Source organism: Podarcis liolepis (genome assembly GCF_965112155.1).
Source record: "Podarcis liolepis genome assembly, chromosome: 3".
NCBI lineage: Eukaryota > Metazoa > Chordata > Lepidosauria > Squamata > Lacertidae > Podarcis > Podarcis liolepis.
In genome coordinates, this window is record NC_139557.1 from 81,050,091 (window position 1) to 81,066,166 (window position 16,076).

Below are 16,076 nucleotides of genomic sequence, written 5' to 3' on the forward strand. Positions count from 1 at the left end.
CCCTTTTCTGATTTCTTTCGGGTCTGTAATTTCTTCCCCATTTAATTCAATTTTGTTAATTAATTTTTGTTCTTTCCTTCTTTTTACCTGCCAAGCAAGCCATTTTCCCGATTTATTTGCGAATTCAAAGTTTTTTTGTCTTAACATTTTTATATTCCGTTCGACCTCCTTGTTTATTAACATTGCGAATTGGGTTTGTAGAGCCTTTATTTCCTGCTTTATCTTCTCATTATTAGGTTTTTTAATCAATTTTTGTTCATTATCCGTAATTTGTCTCAGAATCTCTCTTGTCTTTTTTTCTTTGATTTTCTTTTTCCACGCATTTTGTTGGATACAAAGGCCCCTCATCACTGCTTTAGATGCATCCCATACTACACTCATTTTTGTCCCTTTATCTGAATTATCTTGAAAGTATTCTGACAATTTTTTCTGTATTTTTTCAACAAATTTTTGATCGTCCCAGAGATTATCGTTCAATCTCCATCTGAAAGTTCGTTCTTCGAGTCCTTTTATCTCCATCTTAATCGGGTTGTGGTCTGAAATAACTTTAGCTTGTATTTCAATTTTTTGGATTCTTGGTACTAATTCGTTCGACACCCAAATTTGGTCTATTCTTGACATTGATTGGTTTGGTTCTGAATGGTACGTAAATTGTTTTTCTAACGGATGCCTAAATCTCCAGATGTCAATTAGGTTACAGTTCTTAATCATCGTAAAAAAGGTCTTTGGTAACTTCCCTTCATTGTTCTTTGTTTTCCTCAATCTATCCATTTCTGTTGAAACCACGCCGTTCAAATCTCCCATTATTATAATTTTTTTATCCATATATTCAAATAGTTTTTCTTCCAATAATCTGAAAAATTCTGTCTTATTCCCATTTGGGGCGTAGACTCCAACGATTATCAATTCTTCGCCTTGCCATTTAATCTGAGCCGCTATTATTCGTCCTTCCTCATCCTTAAATAGTTGACGGGACTCAATTTTGTTTTGGATATATAGAACCACCCCTCTTTTTTTCTTTTTATCTGAGGATATATATTCATTCCCTAACCTTTTATTAATAAGGATCTTCCTATGTTTTTTGGCCACATGCATTTCTTGAAGGCATATAATATCTAAATTCTTCTTCTTTAGAATACGTTCAATTCCGTTCCGTTTCTTCTTATTGTTCATTCCATTAATATTCCAGTTCCATAATTTTAACATCATTCTCCTTACCACTATCTAAATTTAAGAGTTTACACTTAAAGTCTTTCTGTCTCTTCTCCTTCTTCTTCTTCTCCCTCTTCGTCCGACTCTCTTCCGCTCTGTTCTTCTTCTTCACCTAGTTCAGATTCCTCCCTCCTTCTTAGTCCTCCTTCTGCTCCTTTAACCTCTTCTTCTCCTTGTTGTAGTTCTTTGTATCTTCTTGTGAATTTTCCTATTTCCTCTGGGCTTAACAATCTTCTTCTAACTCCTTTGTAGAAGAAAGAGACGCCCTCCGGAAATTCCCATCTAAAGTCGATCTTGTTTTTCTTAAGTAGTTGCACCAATGGTTTGTAAGCTTCTCTTCGTTTCAACAGCCTTATCGGAATGTCTTTGAATATGATTATATAATTCCCATCGATGTAAAGTCTTTTCTCTCTATTCCTTTGCAAAATCAGATTTCTCATCTCTCTATCCTTAAAGGTAATTAAACAGTCGCCTGGGAATTTCTTTAATCTGTTTGACTTAATTTTCATTCTGTAGGCATTCTGTATTGTCATTGCCAAATCTTCTTCCGGAAGCTCCATCCATTGCGCGATTTCTTTTGTTAATCTTTCTCTTATATTTTCATTTTGTATTTCTGGAACTTGCCTCAGCCTTAAATTAACCTCTCTCTGTTTCAGTTCATTCATTGCGATAGAATCTTTAATTTCTTCTTGTATTTTGTTTAAATCTGCAATCTCATTCCTCATCTTCTCCTCTTCCCTTTTCATCTCTTTCATTTCCTGTTTTGTCTTTTTTAATCCTTCATCCACTCTCCTTGAGACCTCCTTAATCTGTCCTTTTAATTCGCTGACTGTCTCCTCAATCTTTTTGTCCATTTTTCCTATTTTATTATCTACCTGTTCTAACTTCGTCTCCAAATTCTTTTCGCTTTGTTTTATTTCTGCAAACATCTTCAATATTTCTGTTCTAAATTCTGTTTCCTGCTTTGAAGCTCTCCTGTCTGTTGGAGTCCCTCCCTCTCCCCCTTTTTTCTGTGTATGCGACATATTCCTCAATGTTTCAATGACAGATATGTACACTGTATTGTCCTATATAATTAAAGTTACAGCACTATTATATACTGTTAAGCGCTATTAACCTGACCACCAAAAGCCAGGAACTATCACCTATATAGGGAGAAAGGAGCAAAGAGAGAGAGAGAAAAAAAAAAGGAAAAGAGTAGTACACAACAAAGATAGACACCGAAATGCCGAACACAACTTCCTTAGGTTTTCACCTCAGAGTCCTAGATGTTATCTTAATTATTGTCCCTTCCCCCACCAATTTGGGGGGGTTGAATATCTGTCCACGTTCTTCTTGCCCCTATTCGGGCTAATCCAAATCGGGTTGGTCCAGCTGATCTTCTTGCCCCTTTTCGGGCTAATCCATCAAAAACGCTAAACAGGTAGAGCTCTACTTATGTTCTGAGTAGTCCAAAAGACAGTGTCTTTAGTTCAAGTAGCGGTCAGCTTACCACTTCCAATATAGTCCAAAATGTAATCCAAATTTTATATTAATACTGAATGGTCCCAAGGGTGTAATCCAATAATAATAATAGAGGGGGTATCTCTCCAACACAGTTCTCTTATAGATATTTCACAGAGCCTAAGTTACCACCTTCTAATTTTCAGCTTGATATTGGTTTGCAACACAGATAGAATAGTTCCACCAACATCAACCACTAGAGGGGGTAGCTCTTCCAGCTTAGGGAGAGATAGTCTTTACCTCCTTTTCCACGCAACCTATTTCCAGCTGTTCAATTTGGTTTGATTTGGTTTTTAACTTTGGCTCTCATTAACTTAGAGTCCTTAGCAAAAGTTTAGAGAGCAGAGAGCAAAAACAAACAGTGGTGAACATAAAAAAGGGGGCCTCCAGATACTTTTCCCCCTTTATCTGAGGGTATTTTAAAGTGATTTAATATGGCGTCGGAGGTCCTTCTTACTTTCCAGTTAATATGGCGTCGGAGTTTCTTTTAACTTAATAACCTCTTCGCAGAAGTGTTCACCAATAACCCTCTCTATTTCCTGTAACTTCGCTGATTGTAACTGCTGAGTTCCTTTAATTCACGCAGTTCCTCTGCTCCCCTTTGTTTCTCCTTTTCTTCTTTTTCTTTTACTTAGCAAAAAAAGTTACTTTTTAACTTAGCTCAAGTCCAAACAAAACACAGGGGAGACAGTTACAATAGCCGCTAGCGGCAACTTACTTTCGCTTTAGGCTCTGCAATCGGTACTGCGTCTTTTTCACTGAAGCCAGACAGACCGCTGAACTCGAAATCTTCTCCTTTTTAACCGGAGGCTTCCTTATTATATTAAATCACCAGTTCTCCAAATTCTTAGTAGCAAATCCGGTTTTCTTTGTGTTGAGAGCGGAGCGCTAATCCCTGCAGGCTCGGGGCTTCGCTATTCTGCCGCTGCAATGGCTGCCCGATTGTCTGCTGCCCGTACCGTCGCTCTCTTCACCTCCTTCCAGGGGTTACCTGGCGACCAGGCGGGCAGCTTTGATACCGCCGGGAACCTAGACCTCTAGACACCCTCCAGAGGTTCAACGGGGGGTTTTCTGCGCCCTAAAAACCCCCCTATTCGATCAAAATAGCTAGGGCTTTCTCACCGGAAAAAACCCTCGCCTACCACGGGAGCCGCGCTCACACCGGAAGTCCGCGGGGACAGTTTTTAAGCCCTTCACCTTGCTTATTGGGGTCTGGGAAAGTCACGCAAGGCCTTTGGAAGGCAGTGGGAGGCTCCCAAAATTTTGGACAGCCCTCCAAGATTTCATTGGAGGCTCCCACAGCCTTCCAGAGGTCTCCCACATGCTTCCCAGAGCCCAGTAAGCAGTGCCTGGTGTGGGGGGCGTGTCCTGCAGTCAGGGGCAGGGCGATCTGCACCCATGGGTGCGGGGTGAGCCTTTCCAACGCTTGGAGCCTCTCCTCCCCCTCCCCCTCAGCTGTAGGGTGGCTGAGGGAGAGGCAGTAGGCAGACGCAAGTCCCACGCTGCCGTTTGAGGCAGGTTTGAACCTGCAGGTGCCTAAGCCACCACGTCACTCCTAAAAAGTTTTGTGAGCCCAATTTTTTTACAACAACTCATTTTGTCATACACACACCCTCAGTGATGAAACTTGGGGCGGACCACACACCCTGCACCCCTCTTCCTCCGCCACTGCCAGTAAGATAGGGATAGTCATGTGGTGGCAGTTTCAGGGGTCTTCCTGCCTTTGCATGCAAACCCTTGGAATGTTACCTCTGTGTAAGTTGCAAGCCAACTGTACACTCCTTACTGAAATGCAAGAAACTGCATTTGTACTGATATTCCTCCAGCTTTAGAAGATGCTTCTGTCTATGTAGGCATTCTCTTGAACTCTTGACCAGAGTTCTCTGTTTAAATTGCTGTGTTATTTTAATTTGATTGTTTTATTGTGTATTCTAATTATGGATGTTTATATTTTAATGTTTGTGTAATTTGTTTTATACCTCATAAACCTTTAGAATCCTATTTTGGCATTCAGCTATATATAAATGAAATTATAAGAATATTAATAATATATAAAATGTAGAAAGACCATAATAAATTCTGTGCTATATTTTCAAACTTATCTTTTAATCATAAATATCTTTATATAATTGTATTTCTCTTTTTTTGTGTCCACAGACCCAAAAATTGTAGCAATCAAACTTTTACATTCAAAATACCCGCGTAAGAAACTTCATATAAAATATGGATGGAAATAAATTGTTTTCGACTGCTATTCCAGTTTATTTAAGTGTTCTGTAGGTGGTAGAGTACAGGCATCATTTTTTTGTTTTTTTAATGCTGTCATACATCAGAGCTGCCAACTCTGATACTGCTGGTTATCTCTGAGACTGAGATAGTGAATCCAGATACAAAATTCCTCCCTCCAAAAGATCATCAAATCAGGCAGTATTTTAACTTTGCTGGTAAACCCATTTAGTCTGTCCCAAAACACAATAGTGAGCTTGCTACTAAGTCTTTTGCTAAATTTATACTCCACCATATCCTTTTGCTGTATGGAAAGTGTAAATAAGGTAAATATGTTATTTTATTGGCCCTAAGGTAAAGGTAAAGGGACCCCTGACCATTAGGTCCAGTCGTGGCCGACTCTGGGGTTGCAGTGCTCATCTCGCTTTATTGGCCGAGGGAGCCGGCGTACAACTTCCGGGTCATGTGGCCAGCATGACTAAGCCGCTTCTGGCAAACCAGAGCAGCACATGGAAACCGTTTACCTTCCTGCTGGAGCGGTACCTATTTATCTATTTGCACATTGACGTGCTTTCGAACTGCTAGGTTGGCAGGAGCAGGGACCAAGCAACGGGAGCTCACCCCATCGCGGGGATTCGAACCACCGACCTTCTGCTCAGCAAGTCCTAAGCTCTGTGGTTTAACCCTCAGTGCCCCACGTCCCATTGGGGGGGGGGCATAAGCTGTAACAAAACTAATACATCAATAGAAAACAAAACTTTAAATACAGTAGCTGAATAGGTATATCATAGGCAGATATGACAAGAACCATGAATCAATATACCTGTATCTGTTGTCAAGACTTATATAATTATTCATTAAAACACTCCACTTTTACTGTACATGTTCCACTGTAAGGGCAAATAAAGCCATCTTTCCAGTTCTTTTCTTTTTACTGTTGAATGTTAAGACTTCAGTTTTGAATTGAGTTGTGTAAAACAAGTTTTGGGAAGAAGCTATTTTATGTGTGTCTTAAGTCACTGTAAATAGGACAACTCAAGAAACAGTGGGATAGATCTTCTTGTGAAATATAAAGTCTTGTGAAATATAGAAACATTTCTGCATCAGGCCAAAACCCATGCTGGCCATTTTCTGCCTTGCTAGTTGAAGTAGTCCAGACCCCCCACGTGTCCCTATTTTCCAGGGACATCCCTGATTTAGAGAAACCATCCCAGTTTCTGATTTGATCCCAGAATGTCCCATTTTTCCTTAGGATGTCCCTATTTTCATTGGATAAATTTTGGAGGGTATGGACTTATCTAACCCCCGAGCTGTCTGAAGGCAATCCTGTATAGGGAAGTTTTTTTATGTTTAATGTTTTATTATTCTTTTTATATGTTGGAAGCTTCCCAGGGTGTTGGGGCAACCCAAGAAGATGTGTGGGATATAAATAGTAAAATTGTCATTATGGAATGGGACATCCCTATTTTCAACAGAGAAATGTTGGGGGGTATGGTAGTCATTATCAGGGAAAACATTTTACAAGTTTAATGATAAACAATAGAGAAAAAGCTCTTTAAAAAACGAATTCTATTTTATTTTATAGGATGCCTGTTCTCAGCCATGTTCCATAGCTTGTTTGTTTGTTTGTTGGATATTTTTTTATTATTCTCCAGTGAAAAAAGGCTTCCAGGGTGGTTTACAAAGAGCAGTCATAAAATACCCTGCTCTTGGGTTTATAATCTAAAGGCCATGACACAAAAGGGAAAGGAATTGGGATAAAGGAGTCTGGGGAAGCAAAATCAGAAATAGTAGTCCCTAGTTACAAAACACTTTATGATGAGCAGCTGAAATTGAGCGGGGGGAACAAGGAGAGAAGGAGCTGGAAGTTGCTGGTTTGTCAGGTAAGCGAAAGTGGCTCCATTTACCTTCTCATCCTCAATCTGCTAAATTTTTACTCCTGATTTTCTCGTTTCACTTCTTCCTTTTGAGGACTGAGCATTCAGGAATTGCAATGGAGTGCATAGCTATTTAGTAGTGAAAAATGAGGAGGAAAATGGTGGAGCAGTTGTGACTCTAAAATTTAAAGTGTGAGACGTAATCACACACTATGGGCAATAACTTCTATATTAAGCTGCTGGGAAAGATTATCAGGGGGTTTGGGCTGGGTGTTCATCAGTATGCCCAGCTTGACCTCTCCTTCAAATCTGAGCCAGTGAAGGCAGTTAAGGTCCTGTGTGAGTGTCTGGAAGCGGTTGGAGGATATATGGCGGCTAACGGATTAAGGTTGAATCCTGACAAGATGGACATACTGTTTTGGGGGACAGGAGGCGGGCAGGTGTGAAGGACTCCCTGGTCCTGAATGGGGTAACTGTACCCCTGAAGGACCAGGTGCGCAGCCTGGGAGTCATTTTGAACTCACAGCTGTCCATGGGGTTGCAGGTCAATTCTGTGTCCATGGCAGCTGTCTACCAGCTCCACCTGATACGCTGGCTGAGACCCTACCTGCCTGCACACTGTCTCACCAGAGAGGTACATGCTCTGCTTATCTCCCGCTTGGACTGCTGCTATGCTTTGAAGGTGACCCGGAAACTACAATTAATCCAGAATGTGGCAGCTAGACTGGTGATTGGGAGTGGCCACCGGGACCATATAGCACCAGTCCTAAAGGATCTTCATTGGCTCCCAGCACTCTTCCGAGCACAATTCCAAGTGTTGGTGCTGATCTTTGAAGCCTTGGCCCAGTATACCTGAAGGAGCATTTCCTTTCCTCATTGTTCAGCCCAGACACTGAGGTCCTCCTCCAAGGGTCTTCTGCTGGTTCCCTCACTGCAAGAAGCAAGGATACAGAGAACCAGGCAGAGGGCTTTCTCGGCAGTGGCACCCTCCCTGTGGAACACCCTCCCTTCAGATGTCAAGGAAATAAAACACTATCTGACTTTTAGAAGACATCTGAAGGCAGCCCTGTATCAGGAAGATTGGTGGGGGAATAATAATAATAATAATAATAATAATAATAATAATAATAATAATAATAATAATAAATTAATAAATAGATAGATATATAGATAAATAAATCAAACATTGTCCCTACCATTGAAAAACTTTATTTTTTCCCTCACATTAGGAAATATCGATGGGTCAAAACACAGGGAGAAGACTGGGTAAGAACTACACATTTAATTTTCAGTTATAGCTCCCACTAGTGGAACACTTTCCCTAACCAGGTCCTGCTTTTGGCACGAGGTAAAAACATACCTACAAAGCATTTGAGAGATTATTATGGTTTTGCTATTACAGTCATACCTTGGAAGTTGAATGGAATCTGTTCCGGAAGTCCGTTCAACTTTCAAAACATTTGGAAACCAAAGTGCAGCTTCTGATTGGCTGCAGGAAGCTCCTACAGCCAATCAGAAGCCGCGGAAGCCCCGTTGGACATTCGGCTTCCAAAAATAGTTTGCGAACTGGAACAGTCACTTCCAGGTTTGCAGCGTTTGGGAGCCAAAACATCCGAGTACGAAGGCATTTGAAAACCAAGGTACAACTGTAATGGTGTTTTTCTGTTGAAGGTTTTTCTGCTGTTTTGTGGCGTTTGCATAGCTTTTATTGTAATACAATGTACTTCTTTCTGATTCTCTGCCATGCTTTATGCTTTTAAGTTTTGTAAGTCACTTGGAGACTCCTTAAGTGCCAAGCAACTAATAAAGTGAATAAATAAATATGTTAAGTATACTATTGATGCAAATAGAAGGCAAGGAGAGATTTATGTTAACCTACCTTTCTCCTAGGTGCAAGAGTACAATTTTCTACTATTTGGTTGCCCAATAGAGGTCCATTACGCACGTCCATTTCGTCCTACTGTTCTCTTGTAAGCAACTTTTAAACACTATAGACCCATGGAAAATATGTATTTATATATATTTATTCGTTAAGCCCTTTCTTTGACCATCCCAATCAGATGAAAGATAAAAGAGTGATAATGCAGCTATTATCTTCATTACCACAATTCCCCACCAGTTCCATATTTTTAAAAATTGCCTTATTGGCAAGAACTCTGGCCTACAATAGTGTATACCCTTAGTATGGTTTTTTGTTGTTTTTGGTCTTTTTTTGTCCTTTACAGAGACATGACATTGTATTTCTGTTCTTTCTAGATATGAGCGTGAAAACATGATTGGGACTGTTGAGGCAAATTATATCTTGTGGGAGATGAATGGCAGGAACGACTACCATTATAACACAACAGTAAAACAGGTGAGCAGACATTTGTACACTAACCTTTCAGGTTAATCAAGAATAAGAGACCACCTGCCCAATTTTAGACCTTAAGATCACTTAGATCAACTGGGGGGGGGAATTCTCATGGCACCACACACCCCATAAAATGTCTTGGGGCAATGACTTCAAAATCAGCATTTTCTGCTGTTGCTCCTCAACTGTGAAATGCCCTTCCATCTGCCATTCATGAAACAGCAACCACCAGTTGCTTCAGATAGATGTATTGTGAAGACATATTTTTGCCCAGGCTTTCCCCGACATCTAAGATTGAACCTTTTTTACATGTTTGAATCTTACAAATTTCTGCTTTATTCACTTTTGAATGCTTTTATATTGCCGTTTAACTGGTTTGAGGTTGTGTTTTTATTTTAGTGATATGCCATATTTTTTGCTCCATAGGGCGCACCGGACCATAGGGCGCACCTAGTTTTTAGGGGGGAAATAAAGAAAAAAAAATTCAGGTCCGGGAGCGGAGGCAAGGTTGCGTAGCCTAGCCGCCACTCCAGGAGCTTGCGGGCTGGGGGAACGCTCCGAAGGTTTGCGGATAGCTGCCTGAAGCCTGGGGAGCGAGAGGGCACCGGTGCGCAACGACCCCTCTCGCTCTCCAGGCTTCATCGAAAGCCTGCATTCACTCCATAAGACGCACACACATTTCCCCTTCATTTTTGGAGGGGGGAAAGTATGTCCTATAGAGCGAAAAATACGGTAACCTCTTTGAAATAGTAAGTGGTATATAAATCCTTTTAATAAATATGAATTTTTGTTTACAATAGGGTTTTTTAATGGATGTTGTTTGAATCAGTCTTTTACACAGCTCTTGACAGTGCTAAAGTAAAGGTAAAGGGACCCCTGACCATTAAGTCCAGTTGTGGCCGACTCTGGGGTTGCAGCGCTTTATTGGCCTAGGGAGCCGGTGTACAGCTTCCGGGTCATGTGGCCAGCATGACTAAGCCGCTTCTGGCGAACCAGAGCAGCGCACGGAAACGCCGTTTACCTTCCCGCCGGAGTGGTACCTATTTATCTACTTGCACTTTGACGTGCTTTCGAACTGCTAGGTTGGCAGGAGCAGGGACCGAGGAACGGGAGCTCACCCCGTCGCGGGGATTCAAACAACCGACCTTCTGATCGGCAAGTCCTAGGCTCTGTGGTTTAACCCACAGCGCCACCCGCGTCCCTCTTGACAGTGCTAAATTGATTTAAAAGCAAATTCTTCAAAACTTTAGAAGCAACATGTTTAATAAACAAGGCACAAGTACTGAAATAACTGAATCATCGAATTGCAGAGTTGGAAGGGACCCTGAGGATCATCTAGTCCAACCCCCTGCAATGCAGGAATAGGCAGCTGTTCCATATGGGGATTGAACCTGCAACCTTGGCATTATCAGCACCATGCTCTAACCAACTGAACCTGCCAAATGTATTAAATTCCTTTTTGTGTAGCATGGTGAACTACACACAATTTATTCAATACCTGGTTTTTAATAACAGAACAGCTGTGTACAGCCCAACAGATATAAACTATAAGCTGCCTGCCCAGAAATTGGTTTGTTCGTTCCAATTAGTATGTGAAAATAGCTGCCACTCACGAGTTATCCTCCTGCTTCCTGACTTCACTTCCCCCTTAAAAGTTATCTGTAGTGAGTATAAATGCTAAACTGAGGGCCAAAACGTATGTGCTATTGCATTTAACGTATGTAATATTTGCATCTGCTCTGTCCAAATTTGAGAAAACACCAAATACGAGAATTCTAAGGATCTATGAAGTCGGCACACTCTAATGGACCCTTCTAACCTCTAGACCAGACACCTTATCAACACTACATTTTTAAAATTACCATGGGAAGAAATATCAGAGTCGTCAGAATTTTTAAGGGCCACAAAGTCCACCACAGATTCCTAGCCTGGGCCAGTGCCTTAATTGTTGCCCAAAGGTTTTGGAGGCAGTGTCCATTGGATCCGGCAGACATAGGTCCAAACAGGCAGTGGAATGCAAGGAATACATCTGTGTGTCCGCGCGCACACACTACCAGAGAAGCAAGTAGATGCGGTGGTGGCTTCTGGCAAGCTCTTGTGAGAGCCTCCATGAGACCATATAAGGCTTCCGAATGCTGGACATGACCTTACCTGAGATCCCAGTAAGGTTGACAAGGTGTCAGGAGGCAAAACAGGATGGACTGAAATCTATGAAGGGTTGTATTTGTGTTACAATGCTTTAAACTTTTATATTTTCCAGTTTCATTAGTATCTATATCAGGCTTAAGAGATTGATAAAATTTAAATATGCTGTACAGCTGAGACTTTGGGTGAGACTGTGCATGTGATTTCTGTTTTACTCTGTGCATTTATATTCTTTGAACAGGTACGCTGTTTGAGCAAAGCACAAAATATGTCTTCAATGGTTCCTCAGGATCTAGAAAGCATTACTGCATATACTATAGATCGCTATTGGGGGAGACATGTAAGAAAATGTATATAATAAGGAAATTAATAATATGAATTCTGAAGCTCTCATGGTATTTTGCCTATGAATATTGATCAGGACACACAAATTAATATTCAAGAGGCAATGCAATAATACTTAGGGCACAATCCTGTGGTCACTGGCAGTGCATCTCTAGAGCTATATGATGTTTTGGATCTCCTTCTCCAAAGGCAGCAGGTGGTGCCGTACCTTGAAACAGGAAATCTGACCTTGTAAGGCACCTATCAGCCCTGTAGAAACATATGTAGCCCTTATCTTACAGATATCAGTAGAGGTAAAAAGGGGGCATGAGTCCAGAGCCTTCCCCTTCTTCTTACACACGCCAAACAGAACAAAATATACCCCATGGAAACAATAGGTGGGAAATTGTAATGTTACCCCCACCCTCTCAAAAATGGCCAGAAAGGGAGTTCCACCCTTCTATCCACCCTGTTTGTGTGTCCCAAGCAGAGCTTTAGATATTTTGGATCTTCCATCTTTGGTCTGCCTCCTACCCACCAGCTTTGCTGATGTTCTGGATTTCATGATTTGCCAATATTTTGAAAACTATAGTGTCTTAAGCTGTACCTAATTATTTTTTCCAACCCAACAACTATGGAATCAGCTACTTATTTATTATGGAAACACTTTAGGACATAAAGCAGGTATATTATTTGTACTTACCACATTCCTCACGTATTATGGATGTTTGTCTTATGGTAAATTAATTACATTTCCCCACCCAGAATTACGTATCCTGTTTTATGAGTGGTGGTGCTGGACTTCTAGGAACACTAGATAATCAATATGAACTCATGAACCATTCTGGCATCAACTCTATCATTTGGCCTCAGGACTATGCTGGCATTTTCTTGTTCAGATTGAAGATAATGGATCCAAACTACAGGTTAGCTTTAACATAATTAGCAGCTGTATGGTTAAATATCTTCTTTCTTCTTCTTTGGTGATCACTCGTTGCCAAGTAAGATTGTCTTCCATAAACACGGTTTTAACAATGAGTCCGTGACTGTGGAGGCCAATTTTGGATCCACACGTCCTTCCACAGTGGGGACATTGGTTTCCGGGCAGGAGTTGATCACGGTGTGGATTTGCCAAGCGTGCCTTCCTCTTAACACCTTTCCCCTTGCATCCTGAGTTTGAGTGTCTTCAAAGCCCATGACACATTTGGTAAAGGCTGTTCTCCAGTTGGAGCGCTCGCAGGCCAGTGTTTCCCATTTGTTGGTGTTTATACTACATTTTTTTAGATTTGCCTTGAGACAGTCTTTAAACCTCTTTTGTTGAATATAATTATACCTGAATGGAACATGTTTATAAATTTGTAATTAAGTTAATTCCTAAGTGTTTGGGACGATACTGAACTCGTATTCAAAGTAGATCCATTGAAATCAGTGGTCTTAAGTTACTTAAATAGTCCAGTAGTTTCAATTAAATAGTTAAATAGTTTCAGTGGGTCTTCTTTGAGTATATAGAACTAATATTGAGTGTCATATATGGTGTACATTATACAACAGGTCAATAGCAGAGATGACATCTGTTACTTAGGAACACAATAACATAGCAGATTTTCAGTTCAGTGTGCTGAATATCACCCAGAAAACTTTAGTTATTGGATGACAAATACAGTAAAACAATTTAAATAAAATAAGGTACACAGAACTCTGAATCTCACTCATTTTGTGTTATGGGAGGGTCCTGGCATATCGCCTCTGCACATGGGCTAAACTGATGGTATCCAAGGAGGAAGACAAAATCAGTCAATCTGCAAGTATAGTTTGTTATCAGTTCTGCTTTCTTTTACACACAATATTTTCTTAGAGTAGAATAACCTCACACACACCCATGCAGTGTGTGTGTTCATCTAATTTAATCTCTGTACAAACAACAGCAATTACAGCTTCTTATGTACATATGGAAAAGCAGTTACATAACCAATCTCACAAATGAGATTGTACATATGTACGTATGGAAAAACAGTTACATAACCAATCTCACAAATGAGGGTGCTGGGGGGTGTGGCTGTGGGCTGTGGTAGCATGCCCTTCTTCTTATACTCATGCAGAGAACACATGCTGATATGGAAGGAGAATCGTCCTGTTCATGTTGGTTAAGGCTATCAAGGACTACTAGTATCAGTAGCCCCGTCTCTGAAGGGCCCAAGTGTATCTGTCACCACTCCTCTCACAGTATCATCACTGTCATGAATCTTACACTTGATTTTTCTGAAGCAGTAATCGTCTAAAATTTGACCCTTTCGGGGTTCCCCTCTAATTATAAGATGGTTTCCCTCTCATTATAAGACTGTTGTAGTTTACAGTTATGAAAAATAATGTTTAGTCTCTCATTTTTTATTCCAGCTTTTGTCCTTATGAAGCTTATTTTGCAGTTCGGACACATGGCATCATTGAAAGGTAGGCATTAGTACCCTTGATTTGTTGGCATGAGATCAAGCATTAGTTCCTTTTCCTGCACAAAAGTTTGGTAAAAATCCTGATACAAAGATTAGTAAAAATCCGTTGAAAAAACTCCATGTTCTGAAATCTGGGAAGATGTATTTACTTTCTACACTCTTAAAAAGCCTAGAGGCTTGCAGATTTTTTTCTAATTCAATGGAAGATTGATAATATGAATGTTAACATTCTCTGTGTGTAAAAAATTGACTCAGAAAATTAGATCATAAGCTAAGGGAGTTTTATGAAAATGTACAATTTCATCTTCAGGTCCAACCCTAGATGTTTGATGTGGAGATGCTCTCAAAAAGTGATCCCTTATGCATATAAAAGCCACACAGACCATGCTACATTCAATGTATTGATACTAAGAAGTAGCTATTAATGACACACTTTTACTACAAATACACTGAAAATTCAAACAAGCAAGCAAATTATGTTCCTCAATATGCCAGCCATGTGTTAAAATACCCACCCTACTAAAAACAACAAAAAGTGACACCTTGAAGACTAAGACATATTGTGGTAAAAGCTTTTGTCAGTTACATAAAAATACATAAAGTGAATCCTCCAATGACAGATGTGTGTTTCTACATAGGGAATGTGGGATGGAGGTGGTGGAGTTGAAAGGCCACAAAATGCAAATGAATTATATTTCTATGCAAAGCTTAATATAAGTAGGCAATCATTTAAAACAGCAGGAATTAGCAACAATGTCATCTTCTTAGCACTTATACCCAAATTTATCACCACTTACAGCTGTTTTGAATTTGCACTTTCACTTTGCATAGAATCATCACACACTTGCATTTTTGCTTTACTGATTATATATTTTTCTACTCTATCTGCAACCTAAAGATGCGCATCATTAGTTTGATTATGTGGGCTCTTGTACACAAAAGCCTTCAACACTGTAAATCTAGTAAGTCTTTCAAAAGGTATCAAGAATTTATTTATTTTTTCCTTCCCTAAAGCATTCTTTTTTCTCTCACACATGCAACTAGAAATATGCTTACTACAGACTCATGGAAAAAAATGTGATTTCTTACTTATTTTGCTTCTACTTCTATCTGATCTCTCTATTCCCCAGCTAACTTTCCTTATTTAGCTTACAAAAGAATCCAAAGTAAGTCTGTAACTTCTACCATCATCCTTGGCAAACTTTAATAATAGAGCATTAATTTGGATGGGAGAGGAATTATTTCTAACACCTGCGATAAGGGAATTTATTCCTGTATCCTTACCAGAATTCACCATTTTGAGTGCAAGGTTTTTCTTTTAAAAGAACACAGCAATACTTTGTACAGTATACAAAGCGTATTTGCCATTTTTATCTCTATGGACCTCAGACTGGTTGAAAGGCAGGATATACACATGAATTAACAACAATAGCAATCATTGAGCCAGTTTGTTTGAAAGCAGGGCAAATGTTTCTTGACACCTAGGGCTCTGCCCAGAGGACAAGGTGGAGCCATAATACAATCCCAGCAGGTGCACATAGGTGCTTTGAGATCCCATTGGACATGCAGGCAGATGGTAGAGGCAGTTGTCTTGTTCAGCAGCAGAATGCAGCCTTTGGAGCATAATAAGAGTGACATGGGTTCTTTTGAGGTGGAGCTAAACAGGAACACTCAGGTAGCAGAATCCCTGCTTCCATTACTGGCATTTCAATCTCTTCAGTTCCATTCTACGGAGTCTTGTGGAGAGAAGATTACATGTATGTCAATCCAGCAGTTGCTGCTGCGGTTTTGGAGTCACTGCTCTGACTTCTGCAATGGTGGTTGTAGCTATGGTGGCCTTGGTGGGGATGCAGACAGCAGCTTACTCTTATATGTCTTTGTGCCAGCTGCATATTTCCCCCTGGAAGGAAAACGACTAGGAGATAAATTATTGGGATATTTAATAATGGGATATATACCCCTTCTTGCCTATCTCCCTAGTCCCACCCA

At 40.3% G+C, this 16,076-nt stretch overlaps 1 protein-coding gene across 1 annotated transcript in view; it reads left to right on the forward strand.

Annotated features, from left to right (window-relative positions):
* Positions 1-16,076, forward strand: part of CATSPERE (catsper channel auxiliary subunit epsilon) — a 51,955-nt gene that overhangs the window by 34,883 nt on the left and 996 nt on the right. The window contains exons 15-21 of the mRNA XM_083496812.1: positions 4,873-4,917; positions 8,048-8,084; positions 8,709-8,788; positions 9,075-9,174; positions 11,558-11,656; positions 12,406-12,566; positions 14,035-14,088. Coding sequence (XP_083352938.1) covers positions 4,873-4,917; positions 8,048-8,084; positions 8,709-8,788; positions 9,075-9,174; positions 11,558-11,656; positions 12,406-12,566; positions 14,035-14,088 — 576 coding nt within the window. The remainder of the gene's footprint in view (positions 1-4,872; positions 4,918-8,047; positions 8,085-8,708; positions 8,789-9,074; positions 9,175-11,557; positions 11,657-12,405; positions 12,567-14,034; positions 14,089-16,076) is intronic.